The sequence below is a fragment of the Ixodes scapularis genome, unplaced genomic scaffold, assembly GCF_016920785.2.
Source record: "Ixodes scapularis isolate PalLabHiFi unplaced genomic scaffold, ASM1692078v2 PGA_scaffold2__306_contigs__length_199485367, whole genome shotgun sequence".
NCBI classification, from domain to species: Eukaryota; Metazoa; Arthropoda; class Arachnida; order Ixodida; family Ixodidae; genus Ixodes; species Ixodes scapularis.
This window is the reverse complement of record NW_024609857.1, coordinates 3644345-3663554: the sequence shown is the minus strand read 5'-3', so window position 1 is coordinate 3663554 and position 19210 is coordinate 3644345. Positions and strand designations below refer to the sequence as shown.

General features: G+C 51.7%; 1 protein-coding gene across 1 annotated transcript in view; it reads left to right on the top strand.

The window, feature by feature from the left end:
- Positions 1-19210, top strand: part of LOC8052077 (endothelial transcription factor GATA-2) — a 102719-nt gene that overhangs the window by 76156 nt on the left and 7353 nt on the right. Inside the window, exon 5 of the mRNA XM_029974020.3 lies at positions 3458-3583. Coding sequence (XP_029829880.2) covers positions 3458-3583 — 126 coding nt within the window. The remainder of the gene's footprint in view (positions 1-3457; positions 3584-19210) is intronic.

Sequence of the window (19210 nt, the reverse complement as noted above, 5' to 3'; positions counted from 1 at the left end):
CAGCGCCGGACGTAGCTAAGCCCTGCAACACCCTGAGCGCGAAAGACAAACTGCGCCTTTCTTTCTTGTTTCCTTCGAAAATTGAATCCCGGTCGTCCAAACTAATACATCCAGTGACAGGCTATACAAATGGCAGCTCCACCACGCGCTCCTTGCCTTCCGCCGGGCTTTGACTGCGCGTGCGACCGAGCGTTAGAATGCTCGCACATGGAGGCGGAGCGTCTTCTTAGCTGGTCAGGTGTTGTCCAAAGAGCTCATTCGAGGTACCAAGTGGAGCGGCAAAGTCTTTTCGATAGCTTGTCTGGCTCACACGCGAAACAGCCACGATGTCCTGTTCGCAACAATTGGGCCGGGCAGTGCACATCACCCATTCGTTCGGGTATTTCTTAACAGAGCTTACATCAACGATTCGCGCTGCACTCTCAGAAGCTACTGCGTATGCATTGCTCCGGGATGTACGCAGAGTGCCAATCAATTTCGCATTGATCAGTTCACCCAATCACGTGGGCATAGTGCTCCAATTATCACCGTGACTGCACACCGGTGCAGTGCCCATCCTGCCCCGTCAGCGTGCATGCGTAGCAACGACGCATGGCAAGACGGAAAGCATCCGCTGAAATGCCCAGTTAGCGGGGGGGAAATGGTAATCTATTAAACAATAATTAGACACTCCGCGGTTGATTACATTGCTTAAAGGAGCAGTGCAACGACACTGAGTTTGAATGTTTTCCACTTTACACAAGCTTACCGCTGCTAAGCTTACTGCCACTACAATGTCGTATTCATAAAGCTCAAACGCAACTCTATTCAGCATGAGCGTGTCTCGGAAGTAATGTTACCAGGCACATCGTCATCTCCAAAATAAATCGAGGCGTTTTTGATTGAGAAGAGCAACAAAACAATAGCGAATTATAATTAATTGGATACCATAAAAACAATGGCGAGGGTTTAGTTACATGGCTGCTTTTTGAGCCCCGATAATAATATTAGAAATTGAAGTGGCACGATCCTGACTGACCTTCAAGTCTGTCGTATCGTGGCATATTTTTCCGACACGTACGGTACATCTTCCTGGTGGTGGCTCCTCGGAGTTTTCAAAATTATAAAATAGCGAAGTGGACAGAAGTACCAGTTTCCTAAAACATCTTAGAAAAAAAGAGTCGGGTCATAAGATGCTGTTGCGATACCCCAAGTTCTCGCACCGAATAGCCTGGATCGGCGCTGAAGGCGCGCGAGTGCAGCGGTGCCCACGGCTTGGACGCCACTGCCAGAAAAAGTTGCCCTCGAGTGAATGCGAACCGCTTTCATCCGAGTCAATATCCTATCGGAGCGTGAAGGCGACCCGTTCAAACTGTCTAATGACGCCATTACCTGGGCGGATGAATGGCTCGTCCGCCAGGCCCGAGCTTGTCGGCTTGGTGCTTCCGGACCGGGGCTCGTGTGGGGCCCGGCGTATGCAGATGGGTCGGCGGACGCAGCCCCCCTTCGGAGGGCCGGGCGCAAGCGCGCATTCCTGCGCCCAAGGGTGCCAATTGTCGGCGGCCCGGTAATTAATCGCCGCGCCTGACTCGGGGGTCAGGAGACGCCATCTTTTCAAGCGCGCCCAGCTCTCTTTGGCCCTCCTCGGTTGGGGGGCGGTCGACCGGCACCCGGGGGAGCGCTTGTCGGCCGCTCGCTGCCTGCCCGCCAGTCTCACGGTCCCAGGCCGCGCCGTGTCCAGCTCGCTGTGCCACCGTCCCGTTTAATACGATCCAAGAATCGCGCTCGTGTCGCCTGGCTTCGCCGCAGTACGCGCCGGACGTGCGTGGAAGCTCTTAATGGCCAAGCCTGGATGATGTCTGCCCCGCCCGCGATAGAGTTTTAATGCATCGTTCCGATAGCTTCGATAACGATGTCGAATAACAATAGGATATATGCACAAAGGCGTCGGCGGAAGATCGTTATTGGACGTATCGGAACGATCTTGTAAAGCTTCCCATAAACTCGAGACGATGGAATGAGACGAAAATGTATTAGAAGCCGGGCGATTCGAATATGAAACATTGTATATATATTAGCAGATCTAAGAAGCTGCGATCGGCGATTTGAACAGGGTCGGTAAGTGGCCTGGCGTGGGCAGGAAACGGGCGCGCCCTCCCAATTTTTAAACTGCCGCATCCAAACTTGGGAAGTAATTCAATTACAGTAATCGAATCACTGGTATTGAATCATTTTCTTTGTAATTTGTATTTGTCATTTAATTACTTTTTAGCGTTAGTAGTTGCAGAATTTCAGGCACAATTACAATTACGTTTGCGAGACTTTGCGGCGCCGACGGAACCTCTCTGAAAGCCTCACCGTTCGCGCAAGCGGCATCGCGCTCGGTGACACACTCGGACACATAGACACGCACTCACACACACACGCAAAACAAAAATAGCGTCGCATTGTTCGTTGTTTTGTTGCTTACAACACGGGTTGAGAGACAATCCTCTTTGAAGCCTACCTCAACGGCGCCATGTGGCGCAGTCTGCGATGCGAGCAGAAAACAATAAATAGCTTAAACATGTCAAAATATAGGAAGGAACAAAATTGAGCTTCAGCTTTCAGCGGAGGTTTGGAACTTTAATTGTTTTTAAAAATACTTTTCTTTTTTGCGAGTTATTTTTTTTTAATGTTTGTCTTCCAGTACTGCCGCATATTTGTTTCTTCGTATTATTTGCAAGTTAATTTCCTGTTCATTTTACTTCGAATATTATTTGAATATGCACTTTGGAGATTGACGTCGCACCTATGAAAATTGTCGCTATTGATTCGAGAGCCCCGATTTGGTCCTTTTATATTCCTGAGCCAGTATAATTCCAACTCAATGTTAGTAAGTTTCAATAACGAAACGTTTTTTGAGTGAATGTGGTTGTATTAGCGCGTGTGGATTTTAATTTTAAATTAACACTTCAAATATTCAGATACGACTAATTGTCGCATTTTATTTGCCTGACTAACTAAAGTGTGTCATCCCAGCTTTACTTTAGCGATCTGGCGTCTCGGAGTAGTTATTATTATTTATTGAAAATATAAGAGCGTAGGATTTCATTACCCGAAACTATCAAGTTGTATCATTAATTTGTAACAAAATTCACAAAAGGAAAGTTGAATACGTGGCATTTATACAGCGATCTTTAAAACGCCGCAAACATTGGGGCGAGGAATGAACAAATAGGTTGCATTCTAAACAACTCGTTTAAGGTTTTATACCCTAGATGGGTCGCTCTCAGAAATAAGTCACTGTAAAGTAATTGCATCACCTTGGAAAAGTAATTTGTTATTGTAATCAATTACTTTTCATGAAGTAGTAATTGTAGTTAAATTTTGGAAGTATGGCACGCCCAAGTATGGCTGTATCCCCGCTCCCGTGTCGCTGATGGCCTCTCGATCCTGGGAGGCTTTTAAAAGCGTGCTCGCTCGCTTCCGTGCGCAGTCGGCCGCCCGGCGCGCTGGGACGAGTTGTGCCAACTGCAAGACGACCACGACGACCCTGTGGAGGCGCAACCAGAACGGAGAGCCCGTCTGCAACGCCTGCGGACTCTACTTCAAGCTCCACAACGTGAGTTTCTTCTTGTCGCCTGAAGAACGATCCGCTCCCTATAGGGTGCCTGCTCTCGCCCTTCCGCAGAGATCTTTCTCTGCTCCCTCCTTCCGTTACTTTGTTTTCAACTTTAAACTTTTTTTTAGGAACTAGCCAAAAAAGGCAGTAATACAAGTAATACGAAAGATCGCTAGCTATACGGCACGAAGGCGCTGTCGCCGTCTTTTCCCATAAAAACACTCAGAACGAATGCTTCAAATTATAGGGTAGTGGAATGTGCGCGTGCGTTGGGCACGATTAAGTGGTAGAACTCGGAGCTTGATGTCCCATTTCCCCAACCTAGGAAAATGCGAGCCGCTGTGGCATTTCCCTGCATCGCGCAGTACGAATGAATGTCGAACATGGAGAGTACTTGAGAGCCTCGGTCACACTGCATCATACAAAAGGCAGTCCGCAGGCTCTGTGTGCGGCGTGTTTCTTTATTCTGTGACAGACACATCGGTCATACAAAAGCTGACATGTTTGAAGCATAGACGTCAATAATAATAATAGTAATAATAATAACTATAATATTAACATCTTTATTAAACCCTGGAGGGGCACCTCAGAAAGTCCGTTAGCTCATAGCTGAGGCCTGTGGTGCCGCGCTACTCTGTACACAATTTCACTTTAAAGGCTGGTTCCCACATCTGCGTTGGTTGCTTTGGGATGCGACTGAAAAGACCGTAACGCGTAACGACAATTGGTCACCAAGACTAGTGCTCGCCGTAGACAGCACGGCAACCAAGCGATGCAAGGAGTAGCTTCGCCAGACAATCCACGAGTCACGGTTGTTGCGGTGGTTTGGTCGTTTCGGTTGCATATGAACGCAACCGTTGCAAATGTGTGAACCAGGCTTACGTGGGAGCGTAGCAGAAGCTACGAGAGCGATGCAAGGACAGAACGAGCGGGTTATTAGGGAGTTTTAGTAGATCGTTTTCAAAGTCCCGCTACCGCTACGAGCGCGCGCTTCAGAGCATGCATCGAAGTGGCAGCGCGAGCTCCCGCTACGGCTAGCGTGGCCTGAAAACACGATCTACTAAAACTCTCTATAATGGATTATTAAACTTGAGGAAGTAAACGAGAAGGGACGGACAAAAACAAACTTCCAATGGAAGTTCGTGTTTGTCCGTCCCTTCTCGTTTTCTTCCTCAAGTTGAAATACGAGAGGGAGCTCCTGTCTTTTAGCGTCCCTGCCAAGCACGCGCCCTCGTGCATCGCAAGCACTGTTCAGGGCCACAGGTCCGAGCTTGTATGGAAAAAAAAAAATAAAAAGAAAGGATGAAGATGAAGCACGCGAGGATCGCAGGGGGAGATCTTGAAGGAAGCCCGTTGTCTCCCCGCAGCCTCTTTATGAAGCAAAGCTGCTCCGAACATGCGTGAAGGTAGTCCTGCATCATGGCCGTCAACAATGAACACCGGGATGTTGCATGAGCATTTGGGGCTAAAGCGTTGTGCATACGCGGCTCTGTCGATTGAAATCAGCAGCGCACTTGACGCGGCTTCAATGAACGCGGGGGGACGAGAGAGGAGGCTGGTCGGGAAGCCCGGGAGCCGACGGGGGCTTCCGTCCACGGCCCATTAGTCCGGGCGCTCAGTCGGGCCGATCGCCGGCGGCTAAGCGGCGCTTAGGCCGCCGTCCATCAGCCCCGGAGCCTGCCCGCGCCAGCGATGCGCGCTGCCACCCGACGGGGGCCGCCCGCTCCGCCGCACGACCGGGACGCCCGGTTCGGACCGCGGCGATGCCGGTCCCTCGTTCCGCAGCGATCGACTCCAACTGGGAGGGGAACAAGGAACCATAGCTTTTCTTCTTCTTAAGGCGCATTCCCACCGGCGATGTAAGCAGTCGCGCGATGCGACTAGATCGCATCGCAAAAAAAGTTAGACGGCGTGCGCGATGGGCGAGTCCAACGCCTTCGTTGGCGAGTCGTTTCTCGAAAACTCTCGCTCCGAACGCCGTTGATTGGCTCAGCCTCCCCGCGACTAGATCGCAATGCAAAAAAGTCGGGTCGAGTAGCGACTGCTCAAATCGCGTCGCTTTTTGCCCGCGATGGTCCCTTTTGCGATGAAAGTTATCGCGCGACTAGATCGCATCGCCGGTGGGAACGCGGCTTTACAGCTGGGCTTTTCCTACAGCCGTAGTTGATGTAGTTGATGTCGTTGTCGATGATGCACTGGCTGATGATGTTGTAGTTGTTGATGATGTTGCAGTTGGCATAGTAATGCGTAGGGTGTCCCTTGTCGATCTTGCCGAATCCTCGGAAAAGATTCCCGCCTCCCGCAGGAATCCAACCCGGGTCCGCCTCATGCGAAGCGGGGGCGTTGCCACAAAGCTACGTCACGTCTTTTTTTTTTTCTTTATTCAGTGCATAAAATCAGAGTACCCAGATCTTGTGCGCAGATACTGAATTAAAATTCCTTCATACACAACCGGTCCGCCCAGTCTGGCGTATTGCCGGTGAACCCCTCCGCTTCGCACGCAGCGCACCCAGGTTCGATTCCCGCTGGTGGCGGGAGATGCTTTTCGAGGATTTAGCAGCGTGGACAACGGACCCCCTGAGCCCCACCACGCCAACAACAACTCCAACCTCAACAGGGACGTCATTTCCAGTGGTGGGAACAGTCCGTAACGGCGCTGTAAAGCAAAAGTGTTCGGAACAAAATGCTCAGATGAGTATTTTGTTCCGAACGCTCGGTTCCCGCACCCCATGCTACGCGAACGCGACGCCGACGTCCAACGACTTCGCCCTGACATGTCGAGGCTAACGCGGGGACTCTACTGGGGATTAGCGCAAGTATGCAGAATTTTTATACAACGATAGCTCTAAGCATCATGGTCGTGGAAAAAAAAAAATATTTTGCTGTTTACAAAACAAAATTAAAAAAAAAAAGTACACAAAAAAGGCCAATGGTTTTGCGATTGGTGTGCGAATACAAAAACAGTCCAGTTGGACGAGCCTGCCGTTTCCGCTATCGAGGGAATAATAATAATATTAATAATAATAATAATAATAATAATAATAGTGATAATGATATTAATTTTATTATTATTATTATTATTCAATATTTTATTATAAACATTCTTGCACGCGAAAGCACGTGGGGGGTTCTATGCGGCATCTGGCGACCAAAAGGCTGGTATGGCAGGCAACATTTTTGGAGCATGTATGCTATCATACAACTAATGAAAGCAAACCAGGGAAAGGAACAACAATATCAGAAACCAATCGACATTGTGAATGAAAATATTATTTGTGTTATTGTCCTTCATGCAACTATGATAAACCAAACTCATCATTCTCTCAGCTCATATTTCACTATAATTAAAAACGAAAGAGTGGAAAGACGAGGACAAAGTAAAAGGCCACCAACGGGACAGCGCGCCGACTCTCAACTGAAGATTTCTTCCCGGTAGCATGAAATAGCGATAATGCGACACCAAATAAATCGAGGAAAAGCAGAAAAATTGCATATCACGTGGTCCATACAACACCGTCCCATGTTCGTCCTCCTCGCTCCAAGTACTGTCGCTCTTTATCGGAAAGGGCAAACCAGTGACGGTGTTCTATTGAACACCTGGTACGCATTTTTTTTTGTGTTTTTCCTCGATTTATTTATTGTGGCATGTTTGCTGTTACTGCTGGATGCTAACATGAATAAATCTTCAGTTGAGAGTCAGCGCTGTGTCCTCGTCTTTGCACTGTTTCCTTTTTAATTATGTCTGCGCACCAACTATCCCAAACTTTTACGCTAATCATATTTCAGTTTAATGGTTCCAAGGATTGAAACCTTTCCGGTAATCGATCAAAAATAAAGCGAAGCATAATATACCCAGGTTCTTTTCGTCGGTTCGTGTGGGCCTTTGGAATAAGGAAGGCCGCCAGGGGAAGCAGGCGGCCGACATTGGTCGTGTGCATACTTGCGCGTCCAGACAAACGATGTCCGTGCGTCTACATTTATACCGAACGGTCGGAGCCAACCTAAAAGAACTTCCGTCAATGCAAAGACGATTACCTCGACAGCCTGATCTTAGGAAGCGCACGCGAAAACGAAAAGTTTAAAATGTTCTAGAGCTGAGACGTCGAACCAATATTGAAGCGTACCAAAAAAGAAAAGGGGTTACGAAGATGGTTGGCGGTCGATACGACGCTTTATTCGCTCGAGACGTTGACCGTACCTCGCCCGCGCCCACTCTCGTTCGGACGACCCTTCGATTTCCAACGAACAACTTTGTCCAGGTGCAGCGAATCAACCAGAGCGCTCGATGAACCGTTTCACGGTAGAGTCACGTGTGGGAATCAGACATCGGGGCGAATATAGCCGGCTCCATTTCGCCCGGTCTCCTTTAATTCCCTGGGGCGAAACTCGGGATCTTGAATGGCCACCGTTTGCTGGGAGAGCCGCTCTTCGAGGATAGCGTCCCGGAGGACAATTACAGCCAATTTGAGAGGAGAGCCGCCGCGTAATGGCCTCATTACGGTCGGCCAGAAACGGTACTCCCGAAACTTTTCGTCCTTCGAACTAATCGGTCGGTCGGCAGGACGACGTTTGCGGCCGATTCGCGGAGCCCGGCGAGCCCCGCGTGCGGCCGGCGCTCCCGCCCACCGCTCGAAGGGCTCGGCGGCTGCTTGTGCCGACGGACTCCGCCAGCGGCCAATCGCGAGCTCGCATCTCGCGTGCAGTCACTTAGCGGAGCGCCTGCTCCACTTTGATTTCTTCCATGAATCTTCGACAAGCGCCCAAAACGAGGGGAATCGCGCGTGTTCGCTTCCAAGCCAAGGCAGCGGGGCGTCCCCGCACCATTAGGAGGGACGGAGCGTGGCTTCCAGCGCCCAAATGCCCAAAATTGCAGGCGCGACTATTTTTTGTCCATTTCAGAACGATCACCTGGCGCGTTTCGTATTTGACTAAAAGACGCATGTTTTTTTGTTCTTTTTCTTTCGGAAGATTTACGTAGCCCCTGTCGCCTTGTTGCCCACATTTGTTTGTGGACAAATATCTCAATCCATGTGATTGTCTCTCTTCACTGTTTCGCCGACGGACACCCGAGGACGCGGAATTAGATCCGCGGACAGGGCGCACCGACGGAAGTGCGGAGGCATCGAGCTTCAGTAAGCGATCCAAGTAGCAGTGCCCAGCTTAAGCGTGCTTGTTGCGAGTCACGCAGGAACGGGTAACGTGTTTCAGTTATTTTTTTTTCTTTTTTAATGCTATAGCATTAGAACCCTCGTGTTCGCGAAAATCCGCCGGTGTCAGTCCGTCAGTTTGTCAGCGTCATGCATGACATGGCGAGGAGAGTGGGCATGGTGAGGAGGAGTATCGTGTCTAGAGATTCAACGTCTCGCCACGGCGGCGGGGGGAGGAGGTGACGCGTGCTGACGTAAGCGCTTCGCACCCAATGAACACGATTGAAGTTGTTTTTGTCCCAATAGAGAACCGCTTCAAGTTTCTCTCGAGTAACGCGTCCATGTCGGCGTTTCAGGCAGGGGCTTCTCCTCGAAGGCGCAACGGTCTTCTGTAGCGAGACCTGGCGTTCGGTGCAGCGCCGAGCGAGGCACGGGAGCAGCGCCGTCCTCGCTCGGACGGTCCTGTTGGCCGACGCGGTGCTGGGTGGCGTGGGTCGAAGCTTGTCACGAAGCCCGCAATCTGGCTCGGACGAGGGCTTCCCGGTCGATGCGGCTCGCGCTCTGCCCGGAGAGATAAGGGCGCGATCGAAGTTCCCTCGATCAAAAGGGGCCTCCGCCAAGCATCCGGCGCCGCACGCCGACAGCGGAGTCGTCGCTGTCTCGCACGGCAGTACGGGCGCTCGCGGCCCGACACCGTCTGTTCGGTTTGCTGCCGACGACTTCCTATACTTCACAAGGAGGCCAGGCGCTGGCCTTCGCACCGTTCACCAATCACCGGAGCTTTGCGGCAATCCGGACGGCTCTTTCTGAGCACGGGAAAGGCGCCGACATTTCAGCGGGTGCTCGCTTTTCAACCAACAGACCAAGCAGTCTCTAATTGTCGCGACATCACGGCAAGGTGGCGCTGGCTGTAGAACGTGCGCCGACTATCGTCGAGAGCAGCCTTATTATAAGCGATAATTTCATCATTTATCATAAACGTTCGATGGGCCCCTGGCAGGCAGCGAACGCTGCATGCTTCCCGCGCAATTCCCCCGCAAGGGCATACTGCATGTGTTGGAACAAAAGCACACGCGCTGTTGAAAGGGAAGATGCGTTTGCATCCGCGGTAACTGACCAGAAAGAATTCGGTGCACGCCCTCTGTTCCTGCCTCTTTTGCAACGAGCTCATAGTGCCTAAAAATAGTATAATTGACTGGGTGACTTCGGTCGGGCGCTGTATCCCCGCTGCAAAAATGCTGCGACGAAATGCACGCACACCGGCATGCTCGGAGCGCCTCTCCTCGGATTACCACTAACTTTGGTAGGGGAACTTCGCAACGACACATTCAGTTCCCCGATTACCTTAGAAAGTGAACCATTGTAATGCAATTTATTACCCGCTACAGTTCGAACGTTCAATGTCCTTCTTGGGCGGACAGGTAACCAACCCGAACCGAATGAAACAAACGCTTCACCTGGCAGAGAGACCCGACAGGCAGGACGATCTTTCGTCGGAATCGTTGCTTCGTTAGTCTCGCATGCTCGAAATGCGGTGCCCGCCCTGAGACGCGACCGAGCGCGCCGAGCTGGTCGCCGGTTCCCCGCGGGCGGCGGCAGACGAGCGGGCTGCCTGCTCGGCACACAAGGCTCGCCCGTGTCGCCGAGCGCGGGTCTCGGAGCCGGCGGGTCTCCTCGGGCGGAAGCGCACACATGCCTGGCTCGGGGGGAGTCGCCGGTGGCGCCCGAGCGGCGTGCGCCCCGCAGACTGCGCGTCGAGGGCTCCGGGCTCGGCGCCGTCGGAAACCCGACACGGCCCGCCTGTGGGACACCTGAAACCGGAGCCGGCTTCTCGGGAACAAGAGCACGCCGCGACGGGAACTAATGGTCACCCGCGCCTTCCGAGAAGCACGGGACGCGCGCCCCCGGCGGAACCTCCGGAGGCGGAGCGGCGCCGAGGCAGGAAGAAGAGCGACGTCGGCGCGACGGCTCGATGCGCCCTGATCCTCAGACGTCGCGTCGCCGGGCGCGAGGGAAGACGACCGGTCGGGAGCAACAACCAAATGGTCCTCCAAATCCCGGCTGCGCGGGACGGACGGCAATCAAAGACGCGGCTTAACCGAGCGTGCGCTCCCTGCAGCGACGCCGAGCCGTCCCAGTGAGGATCCTAATCCGCGGCTCGCTTTTACTGCGCTCCAAATCCCAGCGAGCGGCGGGAGCCCCCGACGGAACGGGAACCCCGGGGCTCGAGGCGCCGCTCTCGCAATTAGTCTGCCGTGTCCGGCTCATCGGCTCCACGTCGGCCCGATCGCCGCTCGGAGGGATCCGAGCCGCGCTTGATCCGCCCGGGACAGGCGGTCGTTGGACGAGCCTTTATCGCGGGGAACACGCGCGCCGGGTCGCTCGCTGGATCCGGCCTCCGTCGCTTCCTTCCGGTCCACCCGACACGCGATGCGTCGGCAACAAAAATCACGGAGACCACGCCGCATAAGACGGAAGCCCGAAGGCAAAGCCCACGTTTCTCCGTTTGGTGAACGGGTACAGCGAGGGCGGACACGATGGCGCATGCTTAACTGCCCTGCGCCGAGACGTTCTCAACGCTCGAACCAGCGCAGTTGATCCGTGCAAAAGTTTCGAGAGTTCCGATGACTTTTTAGAACGATCGAGAAATAAGGTGACCTGGAGGGTAAAGTCCCTCGATGTTTTTTCACTGCGTTTTACAAGTACCGTCATTCTTTGCCGCGCCGACATCCGTTTCTATTGGAGGAGAGCGATGTCACGTGATTTCCGGAATTTTCGCCACTTCCGTCCGCCATTTGCTTCCAAGCTGCTCGGCTGCTCCGTCCGCTCGCGTGTTTCGTGATACTCGCCGACGACTTTAGCTCGACGACCTGGTGTTTCTCGACCGTAATGAGGCAAGTCAAGTAGTAAGCGTTTGTGTTAAGTGACGGGGTGTTGCGCTTTTGGGTGCAGCCAGAGTTCTGGTTGTGGAAAAACGTCGTTCGCCGTTCCGCTTCGGTAAGCCGATCTGAAGAGGCAGAAGGCATGGCTCCACATGATTGGGAGGAAAAACTTTGTCCCTACCAGAATCAGCAAGCTTTGTGAGATAAGCATATCTGAGCTAGTTACCTCTTCCACACACGTTCACGTATATAGGTACACATGCAATGTTTTTCCTGACGCGCCTGACTGCCGCACTCGGTCTCAGCTGAAATGCGGCATCGGTGCTCTGCCGTTTTAGCCTGTTGTTTTTCACTGGAAAACCCGGTTGTTCACCGGCAAAATTTTTTGCGTAAGCTGAGTTTTTAAGGGACACGATATGAATGGATGAAGCCGCCGATTGGCCGCTTCAGCTGTGAGTGTCTCGCAGTGAACCTCTACGAAACACGAAAAGCTACGACCGAGGACAATATGAGCCGAAAACGCCTTTCATGCTTCTTTGGCTTACCACCTGTTCTTGAGAGAGCTGTGGTCCGAACTAGGAATAGAAAGCGAAGTTGAGGAATAATGGAACTTGTGGGAGTAGAACACTTATCTTTTGAGATATATATATAATCGCACGACAAGAGCTGAAATAAACAAAAATGTCTGCACAATGCATGTGCTTCGTGTTGTGTTGTCCTTCCTTCCCCTCAGTCTCGGGGGTTTTGTCTAAAAAAATATCTAAGTGGATGTTACAGTGGAAGCTAGGCAGAAAAAAGTAGACAGAGATATTAAACACGTTAATAACGAATTCCTTGAACGCGATCTAATAAAATTGGTCTTGGATTCACCGTTTAATGCAGCAAAATAATAAAAGTTGTACGCAACATTTCTTCACTGCACGCTGAAGGTATGCTTTCCAGCAATCAAAAACAGTGAAAGTTGGCAGCTAGAATCCTTCACAGAGTTATTTGAGACCAAACACGACTCCGCAGTAGAGGTTCGAGGGCGAGATTGCCCGTTATAGTATGTGGGGATAACACGTGCGATGGTGTAACTTCACCCCAAATATTGTTTGGGACTGGTGAGTTAAGTGCTGTAAATTCATCCGCACGGATCTCGCACCGTCCAAACTCGTCAAGGTCATTACTTTGCACGACGTTTGTTTTCCATCCAAACACTGCTACTAGTACTTATAACAAAATGCGTGTTGAAGTCATGTAGATGCACCCCAAAATAATGAGTTCCAGACGCGTTTGCGTCTACACCGTGCACACGTTTGCGTAGCATTACCAACGCTCGCCACGAGGGAGAATGGTTGCAAACAAAATAGAGTTCTCACAGTAGCTTAACCATGCGGCTCTATCGACGACGGAATGAAATTTTCACAAGGCATTTGTTTTTATTACAAACATAAATAGTTTATTGTAACGCAGGCGCGCGCATATCTAGCATCGCCGAGAGCATTGCTCGTGAAAGCTCTCGCTGCGGTATGATAGGGATTGCGGCAAAATATTGATATAAATATATGTGCTTCTGCGGAAATAACAGCTTACCTTCGATTCACGTAAGTAACTCGATGATATCCAAATTAATTTCACGCGCTGGAAATTACAAAAACAAGGAAGACTACGCAACTGCTAACCACATAACAACACAGCGGAACCGCCCTCCCGTCTGACGTTAGGAAGCGAATGGCGGCGCTAGAGAGGGAGAGGGGAAAATTTTGGGGGGAAAGAGGAATCGCAGATGGAAAGGAGGAAAGTTGTCGCTACCTGTAAAAACGAAAAAATATCCAGGGACGTTACTGGAGGGAAGCTGCGCGCGCCGCCGGTGGTCGTCACCGCCGGTTGTTTCTTCCGGCGTAACCGTGTGTTCGGCAGGGCCAGCAAGGCGGCGACAGTCCTCGACCGGAAATCGAACTCGCGCCACGGAAGAAAACAGGAATCCAACACGCGATACACCGTTCCGCCGAAAACTCGTCGAGGGCTCGTCGCGTCCTCGGAGCGGGCACTCCACCCGCGTGGCCGGAACGGCTGGCGTCGCACGCGAACGAGGCGACGATATTTGCGAGCGAAGAGCAGCAGAGATGGCTTCGACCGCAACTATAATAATAATAATAAGAATAATAATAATAATAATAATAATAATAATAATAATAATAAAGTTTATTTCCCAATCGATACAGGAATCGAGGAAACAGAGGGAAAAAGCTGTTCAACAGATTGACAGAGCCCCTGCTCCCTTACAGTTCCCCATGACAGATTCAAATACGAAGCAACAGCAAAAATATCAACATTGTATACAAAAACAGATTATAACCTATCGCAGAAAACTAATATATGCAATTCAAATAAGAAAATAAATCTTGCATTGTGACAGACAATATATCAACGTTTTTGTTTAAGAGGAAATTTACTAAAGTAGGGGACGAAGGATTTGCACTATCGCGAGGTTTCAAAGTGGATTTGATAGGAGACAAAGGATTCGATGGTTGGATCGTTAAAGAATAACTTCCGATAGCCTAACCACTTTCATCAAAGCTGTCACCAAATGATAGTCAATAACATAGAGCCTCCAAGAAAAAGGGAGGAAGGCAGCCTCTTGTTCCCTGAGAAACGTGTGATGAAGAAAAGTGGAAGGTCAGGAAAGGATACCGCACCCGTTGCGGAAGCACTCTCGAACAGGCAGGGAAGTCAGTTGTGCGATCTAATTTACTTGCAGACAGTTGAAGCTATCCTAACTGAACGTGGCGTATTGTACGAATCATTACTGTTATCTCTAAGAGAAATACACTTCAATCAACATTCGGTTGGTCATTTGGTCCGTTGCCTGAGAATTGTGTCAGATTGCGGGAACAGCAGCACAACCCTTACAAAAATGATCAATGAGTTTCAATTGAGTTTCTATTCAGTTGAATGACTTTCAATTGAAACTCATTTCATATTTTTGTAAGGGAACACGGACGACAGCCACAAGATTGCCTCGCTGGGGCAGCTTTTGACACCCGAAACAGGAAAACCTTGTGTTTGGACCACCCGATTTCCCTGTTCAGTGAATCCGTGAAATTTGGGCCGGCCGCACGACAACACTGCGTCCTATGGCAAGCAGTAACGTGTTGTTTTGATCCCCAGAGATTTACCCATACAGACCAGACGCCTTATCAATCAATCAATCATTTTATTTTTCTTTCACAGGATAGAAGGTTGCTGGGGCAAAAAGCTGCAACATGTGCAGCTTTTTGTGTGAGCAGCGATGATAATATTTAATGTTTAAGCAATTACAGAAAGCCATTGTTGAAGAGCTCACAACTGTGGTACTTCTTTTCTGAAATTCAGAAACTGTTGTTGAAATTCTAATGGGCGGTTATGATCACTCCGCATTATCACCAAGCCCATAAAATAACCTGATTACTGTCTCGCTAAAGTACAAAAAGAACAACAACAAAAAGAAAACTTAAAATTAATTTCAGAAAACGAGCTTGAAAACGACCACTGCCGGATATGTAAAATTGTTTCGAAACCTCGGGAGTTTTTCTGGAATGAAGTGATCATGGAGCAAACGGAAAAGGTGAAAAAAAAAAAAAACAGCGTTAAAAATATTTATTATATTTATCAGCGTGTTGGCTGAGCCGCCAGTCGCAATTTCTAAACAATGTCGGCTCAATAGTGCGCCGCGCTAAACCATACGCAAACATGAGAACTGAAACACAGAACCATGCCATAAACTAATGAAAATCACACACAAAAAAAAGAAGAAAGTTTTATTGAACTGTTTCAGCAACGAATTAAAAGCATTTCAATATTATGAGAAGCGGGAACATACTTCTCGTGTCAAATTTTTGCAATCATTACCATTTGGGGATGAGTGATGTTTGCCCTCTGAACACTCGAGCACAATGGAGAACACGTTGCAGGGACGCCGCATAGCGCACGAACGCATGTCAACAAAATACATGGCGGACTAGTCTTCGCCGCGCAGTCAGCCCGGTGTGACAGGTATGAGGTGAGGCCAGCAAAATAATGTGCCCAAGTCTGAGCCAGCGCTAGCATTGCAGGCTGAAGCCTGTTGAGAATAAATAAAAACGGTGGAAGCGAGCCCGGTGCACAGTCCCGACTGTCGGAGAACCAACCGGCCAAGTCCTGGCGACAGCAACGTGAGTTGGCGCAGTGTTCCCCAGTGGCCGCAAACACGTCTTGTCCGTGTTGACGGATAAAGTCGTCCAGCTGTTTCCTCCGTGTGACAGCGGCCTGTCCGACCTGCGAAGGCGCGACCCGACAGGTTGGAGAGTCGAGCGAGGCTCTGAGCGAAGGGTTGTCCGAGAGACCGGGGCGTCCCGGCGACGGGACGCCGGCCGTCCCGCCGAGGGGCGGACACCCGGCGGCAGGCCGCGCAAGACAAACAGCGGCCGCCCCGGCTGTCAAGTCTGGCGGCGTCAGGACCTGGAAGGCCGCCACCGCGCTCAGCGCGCCGCTAAGTGCGGCAGCGGCGACGCGCTTTGTTTGGCCGCCGATAGCGATCAGGAGTTGGGCGATGGCGCCGCTGGATGCGGCTGTCGAGGCCTTATCGGGGCCCTTATCGGACGCCATCAGCGCGCCTCCCCCGCCGCCCGGGCAAGAAAAGCGGCAAAATGCCTTCGTGGAACGTTCAATTTGAACTCGGGGCTCGCTCAACAACAGAGTGTTCCTCCGCTGTCCCAGATTTGCGCAGCGCGATAAGCATCGCCCTGCCGCGGCTCCCGAAGCACCAGCAGCAGTCTCGGGTTGCGCGCCGCGTGCGAGCCGGGGCCTCCTGACGGGGCCCTGCTGTCGCTTCCCGGCGCGTGTACAATGCGTCCGGTCTGGCTCCCGCGCTGGGGCGCCCCAGTTGGAGCTCCACATTTTGTGCCGTAATACTGGACCAAGTTTTCCAGGATACAAATTCTACCAGTGGCACGAGGAAACAAAAAGGCTCTCGCCTCGGAATTCTTACAGCGTTGGAGATCCGCGAGCCGGTGCCTTTAGGAAGTGCTTTGCTCGAGCGAGTGCTCATACCCAAGATTGTCGAACCAGCAGTTCGAAAAATGGTGGGTTGTTACAATATCCGGGCTGCACTTAGTTGTCTATGGTGTACAACGCTGTCAAATCTGCCGGTTCGAGAGTGTCGCTCAGTCACTCCCGCCACGCTATCCGCTAGGAACTCCGCCAGATGTAGTGTAGCAGAATCGCTATTTCAAGTTTTAGTATAACGTGCGCAACACGAATTACAGCGTTATGAGGGCTAAAGCAGTGCCACTAGCGGCTGTTTCACATACTAAGGTTCGCGTAAAACGAACGTTCGTAAAGCAATTCTTTGCGATTTTTTTAATTGACGTCGCTATCTTGTTTTAATATCAAATAAAGTGCCAGTCTTTCCATCTTTTTTGAGTAAATGATATTATGTTTGTAATCGAATACAACTGACGGCTAGCTGTCCACGCCATTCGGATATCAGTCAAGCCCCCAGCGCCCCCCCCCCCCCCCCCCCCCCCCCCATCGAGAGAAATCTTCAAACATAAATGACAACGACCGTAGCTCTTCTGTTGTGTTGTTGCGATCGGTCTTTCATCTTTCTCACTGTTCACTCAGATCCGCCTGCCCGCTCGCTTCCTTGGTCGGTTCCGAGCAAAAGGCCGAGCAGGAGGCCGCACCTTTCGCTCTCAGCACCACAGATTGCGAAGCTCCTTTTTAATAAATAAATAAATGATACATTTTATTTCTCCATCACATCCATGATGGAAGGAGGCCGAAGAAAAAAGCTGCATAAATGCAGCTTGACGAGTCCTTCCATCATGGCGGGCACGTTAGACACGACGTGGCCGTTTTTAACATGCCCGCCTAAAATCGCTACCTGTTGCAGTCCTGGAACGGCTTTGTCGCGGCGTGGCGGCCATCTTGAATTCAAGATGGCCGCCATCGCTGGCTCTCCCCAGTCTCGCCAAGACTCGTTCTCGCGAGACCCCGGCGCTCGACACCCCGCTGCGAGCGGTACGTTTCTCGTGAATTCGGTAAAATAGCGCGCCTCCGCTAGCCTCCGCAGCTCCGCTAATTCTCCGCTAGCATCGCACTTGCGCAGTAGTGTCATCGCTCTAGCGTATAGCGTAGGGGGTGCCAAAACGATCTACTAACGCTTTTTTCGTTCGCGAGAGTTTCAGCGTAGCGTTACCGTACAATCACTGCCGTTCCTGGCATGTCTCAACTGGAACGAGAACGTACTGCGAAAAAAACGTTTCAGCAAACAATCCTTTCTTACCGCGCCTTTAAAAAAAAATGTGATGGAGAATGTTAAAATCACCGCGGTTCGTTTGCTGTAGTACGCACCCAGCACCGTTTTGACATGGCGGTAACAGTAACTGTGTTATGGATGCACTAGAAGATTCTAGTGGTCATCCGGACGGCATCTTCTTTTTCTTATTCTTTGTCAATAGCGTATAGCGTGTCGGTTACAGTTTGAAGATATTTACCGTCTTAAGGTTGCATCGTTGGGTGTGGCCAATATCTTATACGCACGCCTTGTCTCTTAATGCAGAGAGAAGGCGTTTACTGTGTCAAAGTGCAGTTGGTGCACTCATCCCGCGGCCTCTTGGACTACACCGAAAAGAACGTAGAAATAAAAGAGCACTGCGAGTCCCACGAAGAGCCCTAAAAACGGGTCTCCGTTATCCGAAGCAGCGACGGCGCGGCTGCCCGGTCCCCAGCGGGGGCGATCCGAGCAGCACGCGCGGGGGCACGACCATGTCTCCCAAGAAAGGGTTGCAAATATTTGCTTCGCACTCGGCCACGAGAGCGGGAACCCGCGGGGCCCTGTTTGTGTTTACCCTGGGCCGTGCCCCCCGCGGAGCCAGGACAGCAGCCCCCCCCCCGACGCAGCGGTGGCCCCGGGCGGGGAGGGGCGCCGCTGCCGGAGATGGATGGACGCCCGGCTGACGTCTGGAGGGGCGACACCGCTCGTCTTCCAGCCGACTCTCGCGAGCACAACCCCGCGGCAAGTGGCCAAGCCCCGGGACGAGCGAAATTGCTTTCCATTCCTGCGTGCCGGACTGCCCGCACTGCGGCGTTCGCACGCGGCGGGTATTTTTTGGCGGGCAGAGACGGTCCTTCCCGTTCGGTGGTCAAGGAGAGTGCGCAACAACGACGGAGCGGTCGGTCGCTGTTTGCCCACGGCGCCACTGCGGGGAAGGCGCAACGAGTATCGCGAACAACGCACGCGTTCGGCTCGTTGCGGTCCGGCAGAGCGGAGAGCGTACACAGCGAACCACTTTGACCGGAGTGTCCGGGAGCGGTAGGCGCCGCGGGGAGGGCGCCTCGAATTACGCGGAGGGAGCGCGACGTGCATGCGCAATGCGCGAGAACAAATAAGCGGCGTCCGAAGGTCGAGCGGGGCTCGGGGCGTGCGCTGCGCATGTGGCCCGAACATGCCGAGGGGCTCCGTGGCGCCTCGAGGTGTCCTCCCGACAACCGCGAATTACGGTGTCACGCAACCTCCACGCGCACCTTGGCGCGAAATTGGGCCGAATGCCCCCGAGTCCCCCCAGTGAGCGTGTGGCGTTAAGGGCGTTCGC